The sequence below is a fragment of the Silene latifolia genome, chromosome X (assembly GCF_048544455.1).
Source record: "Silene latifolia isolate original U9 population chromosome X, ASM4854445v1, whole genome shotgun sequence".
Lineage (NCBI taxonomy): Eukaryota > Viridiplantae > Streptophyta > Magnoliopsida > Caryophyllales > Caryophyllaceae > Silene > Silene latifolia.
In genome coordinates this window covers 321,064,006-321,083,422 of record NC_133537.1, presented here as the reverse complement: position 1 = coordinate 321,083,422, position 19,417 = coordinate 321,064,006, and the positions used below count along the sequence as shown (strand labels likewise).

At 36.7% G+C, this 19,417-nt stretch overlaps 1 protein-coding gene across 2 annotated transcripts; it reads right to left on the bottom strand.

Annotated features, from left to right (window-relative positions):
• Nucleotides 1–4,164: 4,164 nt before the first annotated feature.
• LOC141617947 (uncharacterized) lies at nucleotides 4,165–16,227 on the bottom strand. Of its 2 annotated transcripts, none has more exons than XM_074435073.1 (19): nucleotides 15,848–16,227; nucleotides 15,114–15,224; nucleotides 14,255–14,311; nucleotides 14,087–14,157; nucleotides 13,219–13,318; nucleotides 11,500–11,570; nucleotides 11,253–11,353; nucleotides 11,059–11,162; nucleotides 10,911–10,964; nucleotides 10,718–10,773; nucleotides 10,571–10,609; nucleotides 10,331–10,475; nucleotides 8,889–9,070; nucleotides 8,726–8,793; nucleotides 8,518–8,590; nucleotides 7,940–8,001; nucleotides 6,932–7,862; nucleotides 6,152–6,442; nucleotides 4,165–4,746 (listed from the first exon to the last, which is right to left on the bottom strand). In XM_074435073.1, exons 2-19 carry the CDS (start codon nucleotides 15,219–15,221, stop codon nucleotides 4,470–4,472), a joined length of 2,790 nt encoding a protein of 929 aa, XP_074291174.1. In that variant the 5' UTR covers nucleotides 15,222–15,224; nucleotides 15,848–16,227; the 3' UTR covers nucleotides 4,165–4,469. The 2 variants fall into 2 exon arrangements, with proteins under 2 accessions (XP_074291174.1, XP_074291175.1); XM_074435074.1 differs by having other exon boundaries at nucleotides 4,359–4,746; nucleotides 15,839–16,180.
• Nucleotides 16,228–19,417: the final 3,190 nt, after the last annotated feature.

Below are 19,417 nucleotides of genomic sequence, written 5' to 3'. Positions count from 1 at the left end.
GTTTGGCCATGGTCGATTGTTGAGTCTCGTGGTTTAGCCGTTGATTAATTGTGAAGTGTCAACTTTCAGTCCGTGGTCGGACAATAAACTCGTTTTATCCTGTTTTGCTTTCGTTTAACGTAATTTATTTAGGTTATGTATCGTTTTTATTGTCTAACTATTGTCCGTATTGCTTGAAACAGGTTTCGTGAGAGGGTTTTGGCGAGAATTCAATTGATTACAACCCATTGTTCGTGACGACTTTAGATTTCGAAATTCGTGATAATGCTTTCAATTGGGTTAATAGTGTTGCGTTCGAGAATGGGTTTGCTTTGGTTAAAGCAAATAACGGAGTAAAAAACAGAAAAGAAAACGGGTTGTTGGCAAGTTATTTTCGATGTAAAAGACATGGGTTACCCCCACTAACGGATGATCTCGAAAAGCCAAGGAGGTCGAAGAAGTGTTCATGCCTGTTCCGTATTTGTGCCGTGCAAAATTACGTGGTTAAACATGATCAAGTGACGATAGTTTGGAACATTGTAACCTCTGAGGATGGTGGACTACACAACCACCATGTAGCAGTTTATAAGGACGGGGATCGGCACTTCGCGGGATTTGATGCGGAGGAGAAGACATATGTTAGGCAACAAAATATGGCCGGGGTTCTACCGAGGGATATTAAAAATGGTTTTCATTTGAAAACCCCCGAAAAACCTCAACCGTCAAGCACCCAAATATATAACAAGACAAGGAAAATTAGGCAAGAAGTTAGGGGTGAAAGAAACACCGCTCAACATATGTTGGCTCTAGCGGTAGAAGCGAAATAAGTGAATTGGCATGAGAGTAATTCCGAGACAAAAGAGATCACACATGTTTTCATGGCACATCTTGATTCCATGAAGTTATTCCGGGCTTATCCTTACGTGGTAACCATGGATTCGATGTATAATACCAACATATACAAGAATCCAGTAATTGAGATGGTTGGTGTCACACCTACTGGATCGTCGTTCTTAATTGCATGTTCGATGCTTCCTACCAAGTTCGAGGAGTGTTAGAAGTGGCTGTTGAAGAAATTAGGTGACATTTTAGATTCCACGGGAGCGCCCTCTTCTGTTTTTGTCACCAATCGGGAATTAGGTTTGATCAACGCTCTTAATGCAGTATATCCCGGGGTTGATCATTTGTTGTGTCGATGGCAAGTGAACAAAGCCATCAATGCTAAAGCTATCACTACTTATCAAACCGAGAGTTACAATAAACATGTCATGATAAATCCAGAATCGGGTTGGATTAATGTGATCGATGCACCTACCGAGCAAGAGTTCCAGCGTTGGTGGCGGATCTTTTGTATCAAGTCGCCTGTTTTGGCCACTTATATCGGGAACACTTGGGGTGAGCACACGCGCGAAATTTGTATTATGTTATACAAACGAGTGCTTCCATCTTGGTAACATGAAAACTTCCCGTGTTGAGTCAGCCCATTCTCTATTGAAGGCTTGGTTGAAAATTTGTCATCTTACACTTGATACCATGTGGTCCCGTATCCACGACATGCTAGAAGGTCAACACTCCAAGATTAGAAAAGAGCTCGAAGATTCAATGACTAGACCAAGGATAACATCCCGTATTTTCTTCTTATTGCAAGGGAACGTGTTTACTATGGCCATAGAGATAATGGATAAAGAATACGGTAAAGCATGGCGGAGTTGTAGGTGAACCATATGTTGTTCTGAGAAATGCAATAAAATATTGGAACAATTATTGGAACTGGTGTATAGTGCAGGCACTGAACTACTGAAGTAACTCATATAATGACCAGGGATGTGGCATGGGGGGTTGTGGTGCGGGATCACTTTGAATATGTAGGGCGCGCAACAGTTGAGCAGGAAAGACATCAGTGGTGCACTAAAATTACGGAGGTAAAAGCTGCGGTGTTGGGTCTGTTAGTGGCGGGGCAGATGGAGGTTCGTTCAGTAATTCTAGAATCCGACTTCGAGCAATTGATCCGAATGCTTGAAGCACGAGGTACCCTTCTCAACTACACGGAAAATGCTAGTGAAGGAAATTCTTGAATTAGGAGCGCATTTTTGAATCAATAAGTTTCAGTTTAACGTTGTATAGTGTTAACCGGACACTACTACGCATGCTTTGCGTTACTAATTTCATCTTACTCCAACCAACCTTATTTATATAGTTTCAGTATGGAGTACTGATTTTGGAAAAGCACAAATTAGACAAATAAAATTATTCGAGCATACATGTATAAGTATGTATTGTACATTTGTACGTGTATTAGTTTCAAAAGACAAAAAGTCAATGAAATAAAACAAAACTTGGTGAAAGTTAACAGAAACGGTTGTGGAGGTCCTTAAAGCTACACTATTCAATTTGGGGTCCTTAAAGCAACACTATTGCAAACTTTATGTCCTTATTGTTGTGTTTACTCTACGTTATATGTCTGGTTGTTGAGTCAGGTTCGTTCATATAACAATGCCGCTGATGTGTTTTGTTAAACTATGTTGTATTGTAGGTACTTTACAATACCATGCATTCTTTCATCTGCACCATTGTATTGTTAGTAGTATAGTACTTGCCGTCTTCAATACGGATTTTGGGGAATGTGAATCGCAATATCTATTTCCGTAATTATGCTTACTAATGAGGTCGCCTACACGATTAACCAAATTAGGGCACCGCGCTGGGAGGGCGCGGAGCAACAACTAGTAACAAAAAAACCGAAATAGTGATGGAATTGAAATAGGATTCATAAGCAAATTTGGAATAGGATTTTGGTGTAAACCATCCGGAAGACGATGAATTCGATAGTGTCTTAAACTCAATTTTCAAGTAAATTTAAAAGTATGGATATTCGGTAGATATCCGATCCGATTATTTTGGATACCCGAAACATTGAATATCCGAAAGATTTGGATCGGATATGGATATCTGCCTTCAGGATTTTCCAATATGGATATCCGATCCGAACTAACACTTTGGATCAGATATCTGATCCGTGCTCAGCCCTATACACAATTCAAATTATTATTAGTCACCTTTTTAATATGAAAATACAGTGAATGCACGGCTTTGGAAGGAACCCGATTTAATATATATGCAGCCGTCTTTAGTGCTCAACCCACAAAAATGAAGGGAGTTTAATATTACTTCTCATACTACGCACCATTTCAATTAATGTCCGATTCTTTCTTTCTGCTACACCATTCTGATCCGGAGAACCGGACATAGTGTATTGGGCAACAATCCCATGCTCTAGAAGGAAGTTAGCAAAAGGACCAGGAGCTTGTTCATCCTCAATATATCTACCATAGTAGTGAGGGTAAAAAAGCCCTTCACCTCCATGGAAAATGAAGATTCTCAAGCTCTTTTCTTTAGCTTTACAGAAAAGTGAAAGTTACTCCCAATTACCCTCTCTACTTTAACCTTCCCAAGTTGAATCATATAGAACCGCACACCGCAGTATAGTAAAAATACGAGTTAAGATTCTCTCCATTTCCTTAAATAACATCAATTTTATATATAACTCATTCTCCAAGTCAGCAAATTTGGAATAGGATTAACAAGCTACATATATAGATAAATAAATCTGCAAAGTAAAAAAGTTGTCAATGGAGAGATTAACTGCAGTAGCTAAAAGGAGGAGATCATCACAATTTAATGATCTTACAGATGATCTCTTGGTTGAGTGAGATACTGCTCAGGCTTCCAGCCAAAATCGTTTACCGCTGAAAGTCCGTCTCCAAGTGTTGGCTCTCTCTTATTTCTTCCTCTTCTTTCGCCCACTCCTATATCCTTAACTGTCGTCTTTCTGATGTTCCTGTTAACAAGATGCTACTCTTCAAAATTGAATGTATCTTACCGCGTGTTGGAGAAGTTTACACCCTTCCCCTCGTCCAAGTGTCTACTGAACGTCAGCTAAATAATCTAATGTCATACACGCTGTTAAAGAGCGTTGATATATCTGAAGAAAATGCACCTGATAACGGCATCAGGAGCTTACCATCTCGCATCAAATTTCCAGAACTCAGGAGTACCAACCGGAACTACAAACAACTCTCAATTTAGACGAAACTGTAATCTGAAAGTACAAATTATGTAATTTAAAATGAGGCAAGTTGCACTCTTTCCAGCAAACAAGATGATCCAAGAATTCACTTCAAATCATTGGAAAGGTCAACAAACATTAAAAATCTTCCTATATATAGCCAAAGATGGAGAAAACATACGAAAAATGAAACAAGAGATAAATTTACTCCCTCCGTTCACTCCAATTCCATACATTTGGCTAATATATGCGAGCATTTTAATCCAGTGTATGGAATTGGAGTGAACAAGAGAGTATAGTAAACAAAATTAAGTACAGTAAATAAAGAAAGTGAATTTGGCAATTGTTGTGTAGCAAACTTGTCATGCAACAATGAATAATAATAATGAGTCAAGGATTGTTTATCCTTGAAAACAATTTGAAATCATCTCCACAGCCTCCTGCAAGTTTTATCATAAAGACCTTGTACAAGACCTGTCGATGGCTCCTCCTCTGGTAACTTGAGAAGACTAGCAACTTTAGAAAAACCCATGTGATCCCTCGCTACTGAATCTTCATTCACTTCTGATCTCGTTTCTAGCTTGGAGGGTTTTGGCCGAGATAACGCCCACTGCATTGCCCATATAGCCAATGGACGCATATAGCATAGTGACCTGTATTGGTCATTGGCGTTCCAGGCTTCTGGAGTTTGAAATGCGTACCTATGAAATAGATCGTAAGCATAGTAAGGATCAAGATGGAGCATAACCATCACCTAGACTGTGTAAGCAACTTGTAGTCGCAAAGCCCTAGGAGAGAATCATCAAATCAATCTCATTCTCCTGGCCTCATTTGTAACTCTAAGCCTGCTAAACTGTCCACTTAAACAAGCTCAACAGCCAACCCAACCTGCGTAACTTGGACTCCTACGCACACACATCCTATACATCCATACTGACATGGTTGCTAATTCGATATGAATACGTAACATCCGATTCACGAAATGCTCTGATAGAATGTATGACGCATATAAATTATTTATGTCAGCATCAAGATAGAACATGCTTGAACTGATTCACGATTCCTTAGGGGCTGAGCAGATTTGGTAAGCCAGGATACGCGTACATATCAAAGTGTCAAACTCGTCTTGACCCAATGTGTTTTATGTGGGGACTCTATCAACAAAGAGGATGCGAGCACGAGGACAATTCTACAAAACACAATTTATACCTGAGTGAAATGGAGATATGTTCAAGAAATAAAGCTTCAAAGTCCTCAAAAAAACACTTGAAATGTTTCATACACTAATCTATTCCTCCACTTTCTCATGCGGACCTCCCTTTTTATCTTTACTTGAAGAAGTGTAAGGTGAAGTATCGGATTTGTGAGGGTCGGGTATGGATGCCATATTGCCATACCACAATATCCTTTAGTATTGTGTCGGACATGGGGTGACCGTGACACCCACAAGTCAGAATAACTTTGACCCTATTGATTGAGTACGGACTACTATGGAGTACTGACATTTTATCCCGGATATTCTATCCTCATTTGCTTTTAGTCAAAGGGTAATGATTGTATTTCATCACTTTTTCATAAATATAACCTGTACTCAGATAAGAAAACACACATGAACCCATGGTGGATTTGCATACCATGTTGCCTACCATATTAATATACTTCATATTCTGAAAAATTAGCGCATCAAGCTCTGCCACAACCCCCAATTGGAAAACCTTTTTCAAAAGAGAGAACAAAATTTGCCATTTCTAACTAGTGTGACAACTGATCTAATTAATTCTCATCACATTCAAAGAACATAATTCAAGTGATAATATTACTTCGTAACTTGGTAACTTATTAACCTCACCCAAACACTTGACACAAATTTCATCATTATTATGAAAATACTGAATGCCAACTGGACAACAATTCAGCAAGCCCCACTCAACTTGAAAGACTGTAAAATAAGCAATAAGAAACCCAAGTCATCGAAGGTTGGACAAGTTACATAGCGAGTTGATAAGTTGATACTCGTGGATGGATTAGCAGTGGCATGAGTGACATAAACCCAAAACATTTAAACCATGCATCGAGAAAAGACATACAATAGAAAAGGAGACTCACCCGAGTCCTCTTTCTGACCAGACAGCTTCATAAACTCCATATGCAGTCTGAAAACCCATGTCTGTCAACCCTTCTTGGATCATGGAAGCTGCAAGAGCATAAGTGACACCAGACCATATCTCTCTTGACTGCATTGATGACATGTCAATGTTCCCATCAGGAAGCATCCCATTCACAGCTCCTCTCCGCCCCTCCTTTACTTTCATTACATTGAACTCAAAAATACTGGCAAAGGCACATTTTGTCTTCTCCTCATCAACGATTGGTGCTAGTCCACAGGCCTGAGCATACCTACAAACAAGAGATACATTATAGTGTAAATTCACACCGAGAATAATAACATAAAGAAGAAAATAAATTTTGATGAACAATCTTAAAACTCCAGGAATTTGGTCAAAGCATGCACAGTAGAGATTTAATCTAGAGAGCAAAAGCAGCAACATCAGATGCTTCTTGACCAAAGCATGAATGTATAGTCTTCGAATACTAAAATCTACCTGAGCAAAAAAAAAAAATTACACAGGAAACGGCACTCCAGTTTTACATAAAACTCACAAATAATCTACCTGGGTGAGGGTCTTAGCCATTAAGGACGCTTTGCATTCCATATTTAATCTAAGAACCCACGAATAATTATTTTACAAGGCACATTGCTTCTATAAGAGAAAAAGGCGACCAAGTAAAAAATCCACTTTTATCGAATATTCACTTCCTTTTTTTCCACAGTTGCTTCGTTTTATTTTTAAGTTCATTAATTTAAAACCAAATGCAGCAGCGTACCATTGCCCGGCCAATTGATCAGCTTGGATAGATGCACTATTAACACCACAGCTGCTATCATAGTTGAAGTATGAGCCATTCCATAACTCCTTCTGATAAACAGACTTGGCTTTCTGAAATTTGAACCAAAAATAATCTTCTGAACCCTTGTCACCAACTTCTCGTGCTAGGGCTGAAGCCGCTTCAAGTGCAGCAACCCACAGTCCTCCACAATACGCACTCACACCAGAGACTGCCCATGTGTCATACGTCTGATCAGGAAAACCCTCATTCTCAATCATGCCATCCCTATCCTTGTCAAACTGATCCATAAAGGCCATGGCTGCATACACTGATGGCCAAACCGCGTGAGCAAATTTTTTGTCACCTGTGGCTACTACATCCCTGTAAACCTGGAGCACAAATTTTGGATTTAAATCTTTCCACCTATCAGTGTTATAGATGTTGTAAGCATTTACTTCAAACCATGGGTCATTGAGGCCAATATCATGAGGAACAGCCCCCAGAGCTTTTCTTGATGCCCATTTTCCATCATTTAGAAGTTTCATTCTTCTAGTGTCATGCATTAGAACAGCTGCTGCAAAGTCTCTCTGAATGCTAAGTTCAAGCTCTGGAAATAGCATTGCCAAAGAAAAAGATGCATAAAAATGAACATCATATGTGTTCCACATAAGATACTCGATCCCTTCATAATATAGAAATTGACCAACATTTTCTTCCCCTTCTTGAAGTAAATTTGGCCCAAAAGCAGAATTAAATTTAACTGCCGTATGAACATGCTCAAGCACTGAAGTCATCTTCTCAAGGATGTCCACTGCAGTATCATTTTGCTCTGAGATACTTGTACCATTTGATAAGTCAGAATCTGACCGATCAATAGACAGTTTCTGCTCTACTATTGTTGCAAGACTCTGTAATGCAGGAGAACCATCTGCACAAAATACCTCATCTTAGATTCACCTAAAACTCAAAGCTACGAGCTTATAACACAAGAAACTTCGGCCACACCTGTCCAGACAGTTCCCCCAGCATTGAGATAATAGAGCTCATTGAAAAGAGTTACTGAATACCTGCAATGGAGAACTTTAAGGTCTTAAAAACATCTTGCTATTAATGGACTTCAAATAGACCTGTCGAAATTTAACATGACCTGCAAACTCGCACAACGTTTTTTAGGGCCATGAAACTTTAAGCCTTGACCCATGACCCAAAACCGGTGTCAAGGTCAAATCTGACGAAATAGATGAAATCATACAAATGTTTATTTGAAGGATATAAAATTAAACCAGAATTTAAAAAAAAAAAAAAAAAAAAAAAATAATTGTATCATACTTGCTATTTATTAAATTTAAGTCAAGTCATAACTATTGTTAAAGTATCATTCCTTATAATACTAAACCGATTTAAAATAAATAATATTAATATTTAAATAATAAAACAAAAAATGGGACAGGAAAGAGGTGTGAAGATGTATTTTTGACCCATATTTCAACACTAACCCTAGCCGATCCCATATGGACCCGCCAAGACCCAAACTGCTCAACTTATTTGAGAGGGCATATCAGATTGCAAAACTTCGGACTCACCATTCTGGAAATCGTTTGTCTTCGAGAATAGGCCTCTGCCATGCTTCAATTTCAGACTCCCACTGCGTATGAGCTACAATAAAATTTGTAAGCACAAGATCAGCCACTAGCAACGAAGGATTTCAACTTTTGACTGATCATTCTTCATTGATGGGCTTGACGCACTCAAGGGCCATTGATTGGAGGAGAGAAAAATGAAATTACGTACCAACTATAGCATCATGGGATATATCTGCAGCTGTATTCCCGGTTGTGCCATAGAACTTTGTGTAGCGCCTACAGCAATCATAAACAAATAGTTAGGCAAGAGTGCAACGTAGCACTTTAACGAAGTAAATAAAGAACACATCCCTAAACGTTTTTCCACTGACCTGTGATATGTTCTTCCTTTTGAGAATGTCACCTGAGGACAGTCCCATGATAGAGAAAAGGTGATGGTACGTGTGGCGCCTGATGGCACTGAAATTGAAGCGGCAATTGCAGCCCCAATGGATGACCCAGGCTTTGACGGGGCCGATTTCTCAGAACAGTCAAGATTGTCAAACGATCCATGCTGAAAAGAATAGGACTAAGTAGTCAGAACTAAACTACAATAGTTGTAAAATGCACTCCAGCTATACTTCCGTTGAACGAATGTGCTTTTTTTTTTTTCATTACAATTTTTTTTTTCATAATAAAGGATACCCTGGGGTATCACAAATTGGAAAAGAAGCGTCCACGCACAGCCTAGTCAACTGTTTGATGATTAAAAAAGCGACTAGAAGGCTGAATTGATGAGCAGAGATAAGGAAAGCAAATATCTGTTTTTTTGCTGAAACTAATGACAATGTGAAGCACATACAATCTAGGCTCACGGCTCGACCAACAACACATATTTTTATAACATGGAGACCTTTTCATTATATCTCTAGTCTCACAGCTCGACCAATGACACAATTTTTTGTAATTTCGAGACCTTTTATTAGATCTCTCACTCCAGAATACGAGTAGAGCCTTCTGATTGTCAAATTAGAGAACAAATTGAGATGTTTGACGTCAGTCTTCAATAATAATCGACGCAGTCACTCTGACAGACGTTCGTGACTACTTGCTTATCAATTACAAATCTGCAACTGACCCAAAATACTCGATGCAGAATTGATGACACAATGGAAACACATACTCCATCTTTGCTAGATGTAATGTCACAGAATTGCATAGCAAAGTTATCATAGTTATATTCATATGATGGATATGGAGTGTATATGTCTATCTTAAAAGTACAGGTACTAAATGATACACCCCTCATCCTAACAAGTTCTTCAAATGTTCCTTTTTGGACCATTCTAACTCCCAAGTACCTTTATTAATTCCACCACAAACTACATGTGAAACATGGGTTCCACTACTTCACTTCAAGGATCAAAACAGTTGCACCACTTCTCCCTCACCCAAACCTCTCTTGAACGGTTGCCATAGGCCCATAGCCAATAATGAACACCATCTGGGGTTTGTTTCGTTGAGAAGAGGAAGAGGATGGGAGGGGGAAAACCAATAGGATTGGGCATTAAATAAAGATTGGGCCAAGAGGAAAAAGGTAGCGAAGGTAAGGGGATGGGGAATGGGTGGCAAAGGTGAGGGAGGCGGCTGTGGTGGTAAGGACTAGGGAGTGAGGGAGGATGGTGGTTGAGAGGGGTGAAAGTGCAAAAAATTTCAAGTTTTAACACCTCCAAGCCCACATCTTTTCTCTTGCCTAATACGGACTTACGGAGTAGCTTGGTCCTTCAAAAAGAATGTACTCTAGAAGGAAACGCGAGAAAACCAAGTCACTAACCTTCTTAATCTCTTGCCACATATCCTCAGCAGTAATACCTTCCGCATCACCAGAGATGACAAAACATGGGCACTCTGACACATGGACGCCCTCTTTTTTCTCAGCTGCAATACAAAAAGACACCGGGGGGAATCCATTTGCAGTCCTGCTTGTCAATGGAAATTTGAAGAAGGCGAAACTACAGCAAACTATTGTTTTACAGTGTGGAAAAGGAACATCTGCGTAATCAAGTTCACTCACTTGTGATTTAGAAGCACACCATGCATGCCATCCTTCATCCTGATATTATAATTTGACCTTGTATGTCAGTATACATGTTGGCAGTGTCAATGGAATACACAAGAAACTTTGAAGAAGTAAAAATTGAAGGACGAGATGTGCTCTTACGTGATCTTTGAGTTATAGTGATTCCCGCTACATCCTGAATCTCCGCCCACTGAATTCTAAAAATAGATCATAAATCTCACTTAAAAATTGCTAATTTTTAAGATCGGTTACCCAAACGATTGCTCTGAGTCTATGACACAAAACAACTTCAGTCAGCAAAAATAAACGTAGAAGGGATGGATGTCTAACATACCGCCCATGTGAAAAGAAGGGTCACTTCAGCAGCTGTATTGCCAGAGTTTGACAGCTGAAAGCAAATATCAAAACTACTAAATAAGAAAGCTTCCAGGTAGACTGGTAATGCAATAATAAATCTAAGTCACAGGGACCTCGAATCTTACTGTGTACGTAAATACTGATACAGGGAAGCTACTTTCTTTATAGTTGTGAGGAATAATAGGTGAAATCTGACGACAAACTATCCCGAGTGATGGGTCAGGTTCACCTGAAATTTGAAGGAAAAAAAACAAGTCAAGGTGTAACCGTGCGGATAGAAAAAGAATAGGAAGTATTAAAATTTCACCACACATTTTACCATCATATACAGTCCATGCTCTTGGGTAGAGGGCGTAATATGTAGAACTATGCCCTTTTAACTTCCAATCCCAACTTCCAATCCCTGAAGCAGTAGTTTCCCTATTTAAGCCCAGAAGAACAATGTTATCTCCATGTTGAGACATAAATACTATTAATCATCAACTGCACTTCAGATCTAAAACATTTCTTAATAGGCACAAAGGGACAAAAACTAGAAACAGGTTAATGTACTAATGTATGCATACTTGGCCATCTCGGGATTTGGCGGGCATAGCACTGAAGAGTATTTTTCACCATTCGACCGTGAGACAAATACCTGTAGATAAATAACAATAAGTCCGATACCATTTTGAGGTTGAAGCCGATGGTTAGAGAAAATACCAGAATCACAAAACATAATTTTGTAGGGTTAAATTGATTATTACTCCCTTATATAATTCACTTTTTGAAACTTACTCCCTTATATAATTTTTTTTGAAACTTACTCCCATCAAATGTAACTTTTATCAAATATTGCTCCCATTTAATGGTCCTGACAAAAAAAATGAGAAATATTCCGTCCAAAATTGAAACTTTGATACTAACTATTGTTGCTTATGACTATATTGCACTTGGCCTTATTATATGCTCAATTTAAATCACTTCTTCCTCCCATATCTGTTAAATTCATCTTCTTCCTCCCAAATTTGTTAAATCCTTTTCTAATTTTCTCCCTCTATGTGCGGTTAAAGTCTTCTACATAATAAAGCTAAGGACAATATAGTCATAAGCAACAAAAGTTAGAACCAAATTTCAAGTTTTGAACGGAATATTTTCTCTTTTTTTTTTGCCGGAATCAAATGGGAGCGATATTTGCTAAAAGTTGTATTTGATTGGAGCAAGTTTTAAAAAATATTATATAAGGGAGTAAATTTCAAAAAGTGAATTATATAAGTGAGTAATAATCAATTTACCAAATTTTGTAAGATAAAGCAGCTATGTTACACACTAACAAGTAACAAGGGTGTTGGGATACTCTAGAGTTCTTTTTTGGTAGAGTTGCTGGAGTGTACCATAAATGATTAAAGAATAATCGAGGGTGATATTTGTAATTAAATATGAAAAATGGCTCTACTATCATATTTAGAAAACTCTACTCTGTATAGTTAATTTTACAACTCCAGAGGATTCTAGCTCCTAACAAGGAATTAGTTGTAAGGAATATAAAGTAACAAATTTCCTCGACTTTCAGTGCAATCTTGAAAACAGAATCTCCCTTACTGTCATCATAAAGTCGTTGATTTGTTAATATAGAAAACTGAGCATTATACGCATTTTCCCATTTCTAAAGCTTGACTGTAGCAACATTAATTAAAACGATAAGAGTGGCAACTGAGGACACAAATCCTCAGGAAACAATTGCAATGCGAGACAGAAAGGCAACTTCCAAACAATTTATTGACCAAGTTTGGAAGAGAGAAAATAAAACCGTGAAGTAATTTCAGCACATCAGACATAGGTTTAATCAATTGTTAGACAGTAGATAAAGATGCAGGAAGCGTTTCCCAAATCAATTTCAATTTTCATGACAAAGACCAACAAGAGAGGAGCCGAACTTAATGACTAATTAGTACAGGCTGACAGCTGACAGAGGGTTACTGTAATTGAATTTATTTTCTTCATCGGACAAAGACTTAGTTTTTTCCCTGAAGAGTTTGAAACCGCTTTTTATTGCTGATCCAAAATATAAAAGAAAACAAAATCGTGAGATTAGGCTCTAAGCCTCCAACAATGCTACATAGCACCTCTTCCCCACACAATGTTTGCTTTTGGATCACAGTATCAGGATAAAAATTATGTGAAGATCAGGGATGACACTCACATGGAAGTGTTTAGTGCTCACTTAGAGTGGAAACGTAGCTAATTGATTTGAACAGAAAGAATACAGCGATGAAGAATTTTGTAAGAATGAAAAACAAACTTACAGAAAATTGGTTTGCCAGAACTGGTTTATCTTCACATGTTCTTGCAAAAAGTTGCCATCGCTGGAACTCGCCTTTATAACTTCGACCAATGCTTCCAGCCCTGTACAATGATTTGACGGGAGTAGAAAGATAAGCTAATGGGGGATAATTTGTCTCACATACACTTTCTTGATGATTGGCATTACAAGAGTCAGCATAAGAGAATAAAACCATAAGCGCATATCACATACTCCCTTCTTTCCAATCAATTATGTACATATTCCTTTTTGGTTGTTTCATTCAAATCTAAACACTTCCTTATTGAGTAAGCTGCAAGCCATAAAATTACTCTTAGCTATACTCCTGTCATAAACCAAGCGAAGCAGGTCCTAAGAATGCATAACCACATGACCCGAAACCTGGATTGATCCCATCTGATGTAAACCCTATCTGAATTATCTAGATCAGAGATTGACCGGACTCGGAATGATCTGAAACAAAACCACTTGACTTGAAATGACCCAAAGCCACTTGACCTGGAATTGGCCGATCCGAAATAACTCCGAAAAGACTAGTGGTAAGTCACACTTAAAATTAACTACATTAAAATAAAAAACCAGTACACTCTTATAAATATGTAATGTTGCAAAAGAGCACTATTTTTTTGTCAAATTATTATTAATTAACTCGATTTAACCACCGTCACAAAAGGCAAAAAGACTCTAATTGAATTGCCCTATAGTCCAATAACCGAAAATGACCTATTGGAGTGACTCATACCAGAAATGACCCTACAACAATGAAATGAGAACGAAACTCACATACTACCTTATTACAAGCCAAGACAAACAATGAACTGACCGGAGAGCTTGTAAGCAGAAGGACTTACCCAATCCCTCCAATAGGAACCCCATGGTCAGATGTTACTGTGCGCTTGAAGAATGGATTAATAATTGCACCCTGCAAATTGGAAGGTGCGTCAAAAATAGTTGCATTATATTCCATACAATATCAAAGCTCAATATAAAACCACATTTAACAAGGTACATGAATTTACCCTTCCCTTGCCAGCTTCTTCTCGGACATGACGCCACAGCCGATAGCCAATAGGAGCCTGACACGATTTAAAGTAAGGGAAACATACAAAATTAGAGACTTGGAAATTATGTCTTGCATTATCCTACTATCAGAGTTGGCAGCGTTAGTGTTTTTACTATACATAGTAGAAAATGAACGTGGAAGGTGGAAGGTGAAAGGAGTAATATATCTTACATCAACTAATTTTACTTAATAGAAACTCGATTTGAGAAGTTCTTTTTAACTTAATTGACCAACCAATATGGTAAGGAAAGACACTTCCACCAGCTGACAAGCTCACCTGCCGGACATGGAAAATTTGTTCCCCCGCTTAGCTACAGTTTTTCGGATTTTCCTACCACTAGAGAGGCCTTCTTCACATCACTCGCATAACAAGGGTTCGCACTTTCACGCACTTGACTAAAAGTTGTCCTGCGTCAGGTGTTCTTGTCATATATCTCAGCTTGACTCTTCCTAAACGAGATACTCTCATTCAAAAAATTGCGAAAAACTCAAATAGGTCACCAGTCCACTAAATTGCAAGTTCTCGAACATGATAATTAGAGAACAAAACAATAGACTAAATGTGGAGACACAAAATAAGTGACCGCTGACAGAAGCTATATCTTCCATTGAAGCAAAACTCGTCACACACAATACATGAATCAACTCTCTTTAAGAAGGATCTAGCAAGATTTAAAGCCAAGCCTAAGCTATCAAACACAGTGGCATGCTCTCTCTAAGAGTCGTAAAATTGAGCAATAGTACTTCAAATTCAAACAATAGGCACAATACAATATCTGACAACTTAGGATCAACTTAGGATCAAGTTAGCATACCAAGTGAACACACTCTCGTATGCTTAAACTGAACTGGGAAAGAGCATTTTCTTCGTTATCAAGCTTACGTTGCCAGCTCGGTTTTACAGGTATTCCTGGATTAACCATAATCTACACGATACACAAACAAAATTAATCACACAACAATCCAACCATCACTACATTCATTTTTTCCGAAATGCGCCTTTGCTCCGTAATAAACTCAAAACTAAATAATTCAGTAATCCGAACACTTGTTCCAAGTCAAATGCAAAATCGCTCCGTCTCTTGAGTTTACTACAATCAATCCATCATACATACACCGCAATCAAACCAATTTCAGAAAACCTACTCTCTTAACTAAGAAGTAACAACTAACCAAAACAATACAGAAAAATATCATCTCACTTTCTTATGTAATCAAGCAATATTCATTATCATGCTCAATTTCAGCACAAAATCTCATATTAGACGGACACTATCCGTCTAAAGTGGTAGACGGTTAAAATATTTCACCACTTTTATAATAAGACAAACAACAAGTGGGACGGTGGGGTTGTCTTATTATGAAAGTGGTGACATATTTGACGCGTCTACATCTTTAGACGGATATACCCCCGTCTACAATGAGACTAATTGCAATTTCAGAGACTAATTTTTCAACACAACTAATCACTCAAACAACTACAAATTCCGGCGATTCCGATAATCTTTACTAAAATTGTAAAAATCGACGATTATCTTACCAAACGCACCTAATTTTTAATTCGACGCGTATCGAATTGAAGTTAAGTTGATTCTCCCGATCTGCAGATTTGATCGTTCAATTATTGCGTTGAATTTCTAGGGTTTCGGCGGTATAATGAGCCCCTTTATCGCTGGTTGGACGGATTCTGACTGCTGGGTGCCGGGAAACGTGAGGGACAAGCGAGGGAAGTTTAGTAACTGTAATTTAAAATGTTTGATCATTTGTCTGTCAATCACCACTCTAATTATGGGATCATCAATTAGAGTTGAGATCACATCTTGCATTTTTGTGTCTCATTTTTGTCCCTTGTCTTTATCGTGTGACATAACATGATTCATATGATAAGATAGATAGCAAATTCTCTTAAATTAATAATTAAAAATGTTTGATCATTTGTTTGTCAACTACCACTCTAATTATCGGATCATCAATTAAAGTTGAGATCACATGTCCCATTTTTTTGTCTCATCTTCTGTCTCTTGTCTTTATCTTGGGACGCATCATCGTTCATATGATAAAATAGATAGCAAATTCTCTTAAACTAATGATTAAAAATGTTTGATCATTTGTCTCTCAACCACCACTTTAATAATCGGATCATTATTTAGAGTTGAGATCACATGTCCCATTTTTTTTTGTCTCATCTTCTATCCTTTATCTTTATCTTGCGACACATCTATACTATATAATTAAAAGGCTAGACAAAAGCAATTAATTTTATTCCACATGTCACTAGCAATTAATTTAATTCCACATAAGATTAGCAATCAATTTACATTCTATACATTTTAATTATTTATTTAATTAATTTATTAATTACCAAGCAAAAAAAAGAGCATAAAAAGGAGTAGCAAAGAAATGGAAAAACAAAAAAAAATGACAAAAAAAAGAGTAGTTTATTATTCACATTGCACCCAGCCTCATCCAATTTCACTTCCAATTCCACCGACACCAAAATACCAACTTCACTCCCTTACTATTATCTATCTATGATCTATCTATCTATACAATTTACTTAAAAGACTACATAAACCATTTAATTTTATTTCACATGGAATTTCAACCCACATGACAGTTTTTTAATCGATTAATCTATAAAATATTATATTATTATTATTAATTATTATAATTAAAAGGGTAAAGTTAAACAAACGCTACCTAAAATATCTTTAAAATCTATTTAGAAGGGTATCTAAATTAATGTGACATGGCAAACTAAAAGTGACGTGACAAATTAAATGTGACATAACAAATTAAAATTAACTCAACTATTTCTAAGAATATTTAAATTATTCCCTTTAAAAACGAAACCATTCATTTACCAATTTATGTGTTAACTCTTGATGACATTAACTTGGAGTGATAAGTGCATGTTCATAAATTACACTAAATGTATATAATTGAAGAAGTTATTTGTTATCTTTTGGGTTTCTAATCCCAACAATTCATCGTTATATATATATACATACATCATCTAACACTCTACACAACCATCAACTATATTATGTGTATGGATTGTATAGATTTTCAATCACTTCTTTTAAATGGTAATATGTATCCACAAGTCATAAATCTTTGTATTGATCCAATAATTTTTCTTTTTAGCCACCATATTCGACGAGAAGCTCATAATAATCCCTCACCCATCTCTAAATTCTACGCTAACATTAGGTGAATGAACTTTAACCTTAATTTTTGTCTTTTGTCTCTTTTAATTGTAATTTTTATTATTAATACATTGTATTTGTAATGGTTATTACATTTTTCAAAGGTTATGTAATTGAAATTTTAGGAGACAATGGTATTTAAGTATGACAATCTAAAGAACATATCAATTACGTGGGGTTTGTGATGGGTGGCAAATACCCGAAGTACTTCATATTTTGAAGTATATGGCTAAAGGTGAAATTTTTTGGAGAGATGACATACAATTTTGTATAATATTGTTTTAATATATAAAGTATTATGCCTTAATGATCGATGTAATTGTTGTTCGAGTTTCTCCTTTGAAATTCTTAGTTTCGCAATTTATTATTTTATTAGCTACAATATTATGGGTGGTGTGAAATGTTAGTTTTGTCATAACAATCTAATCGTGTGTGTTATGTTATTTCCTGAATTGTTGATACAATTTTAATATCTAATAATTAGCGAGGGTTCTCATTGACAATATTATAGTTTTGTGTAACAATTAAACTGTTGTACAAAAGATTAACTCACTTTATACAACCCTAAGAAGTTTTAACTTAAAACATGAAAATTGTAAGTTGAGTTGATCGTAGTATGTTATGATATTAAATCACTAAAAACATTACGGTAGAAACAAAACATCCCGTGAATTTCACGGGCCACAAAACTAGTTATCACTCATATAATAAGATAGATAACAAATTCTTTAAACTAATGATGTGTCACAAGTTGAGGATAGTTACACAAGATGGGACATAAAATGGGACAGAAAATCCACTCTCAATCAATTATCGTATATTCTTTCTTCACACATTATTGTAACTTACAACCATTCTAAAATACTTAGGGCTCGTTTGTTTCATCAAGGAATTTAACTGACAGCGAAATATCCAATTCATATGAACTATTTTCCTGTATACAAATTCACATGAATTCGGAAAAATCGTTTGGTTGCGCATGTGGGAGTTGAATTCTACAGGGGTTGTAAACTACCTGGGGGGCCTAGGTCATTCAACTCCCTCATTATGTAGGCATTCAAAACTCCTTGAAATATTGAATGTCTACATTTTACCAACAAAAAATGACAACCAAACATCCTCATCTTTTTACAATTCATGGGATTTTAAATTTCTCATTAATTGAAAGGGCAACCAAACAAGGCCTTAGTGTTCTTCTTTAGCCAATTTTTTCCCCATTTTGTTTTGCATGGTCCTTTCCATTTTTATACGGTGCATGCCTACTTTATAAACAGGTAATAGGTAATATTAAACAAATCTTTATTTTAAGTGAAGAATCAATAGTAGAGTGTGAAGATAGTAGTGCATCTTGCAGCACTAAACTTTATGAGGGCTTTGTTATGATAGTTTATTCTCTCTTTTCGAGTTTAAGATGACAATTTTAGTAATAAGATTAGCATGGAAGATGCATTAGATGCCAATACCTATTAAAGAGTAAGTGTTAGATTTAGGGACGATGAGTTGCTAAGTGTCTCACATATGATAAAATGCTTTTCACTTATCACGTAAACATAATGAAAAACTTGTGTAAAAAGTGAGTGTTAGATTTAGGGACGATGAGTTGCTAAGTATCTCACATATGATAAAATGCTTTTCACTTATCACGTAAACATAATGAAAAACTTGTGTAAAAAGTGATATGAGTATGGTAAATGGTTTTCGTGTCAGCATAATGAAAAACTTATAAGTAGGATATGATAAGAGTTTAATATGTGAAAAATTATCAAGATTTGTATAGTTAAATTATGTATTTTTGTTTCAAACAAAGTTTCTGTAACTTATTATTGAACAATTCATAGCAAGTAAGCATCAAATCCTATAATTAGACACAAATTTTCATTTGTGACAGACTAAATCCGTCATAAGTTGGT

Bases quoted from the DNA above. Each gene is read 5' to 3' on its own strand.
- LOC141617947 (XM_074435073.1), bottom strand. From the start codon at position 15,221: ATGGTTAATCCAGGAATACCTGTAAAACCGAGCTGGCAACGTAAGCTT. The intron at 11,163-11,252 runs GTAAAATGTGTG...TTCAAATTTCAG, and splicing joins AGCATGGACTGTATATGATG to GTGAACCTGACCCATCACTC. The intron at 4,747-6,151 runs GTGAGTCTCCTT...TCTATTTCATAG, and splicing joins TGGTCAGAAAGAGGACTCGG to GTACGCATTTCAAACTCCAG.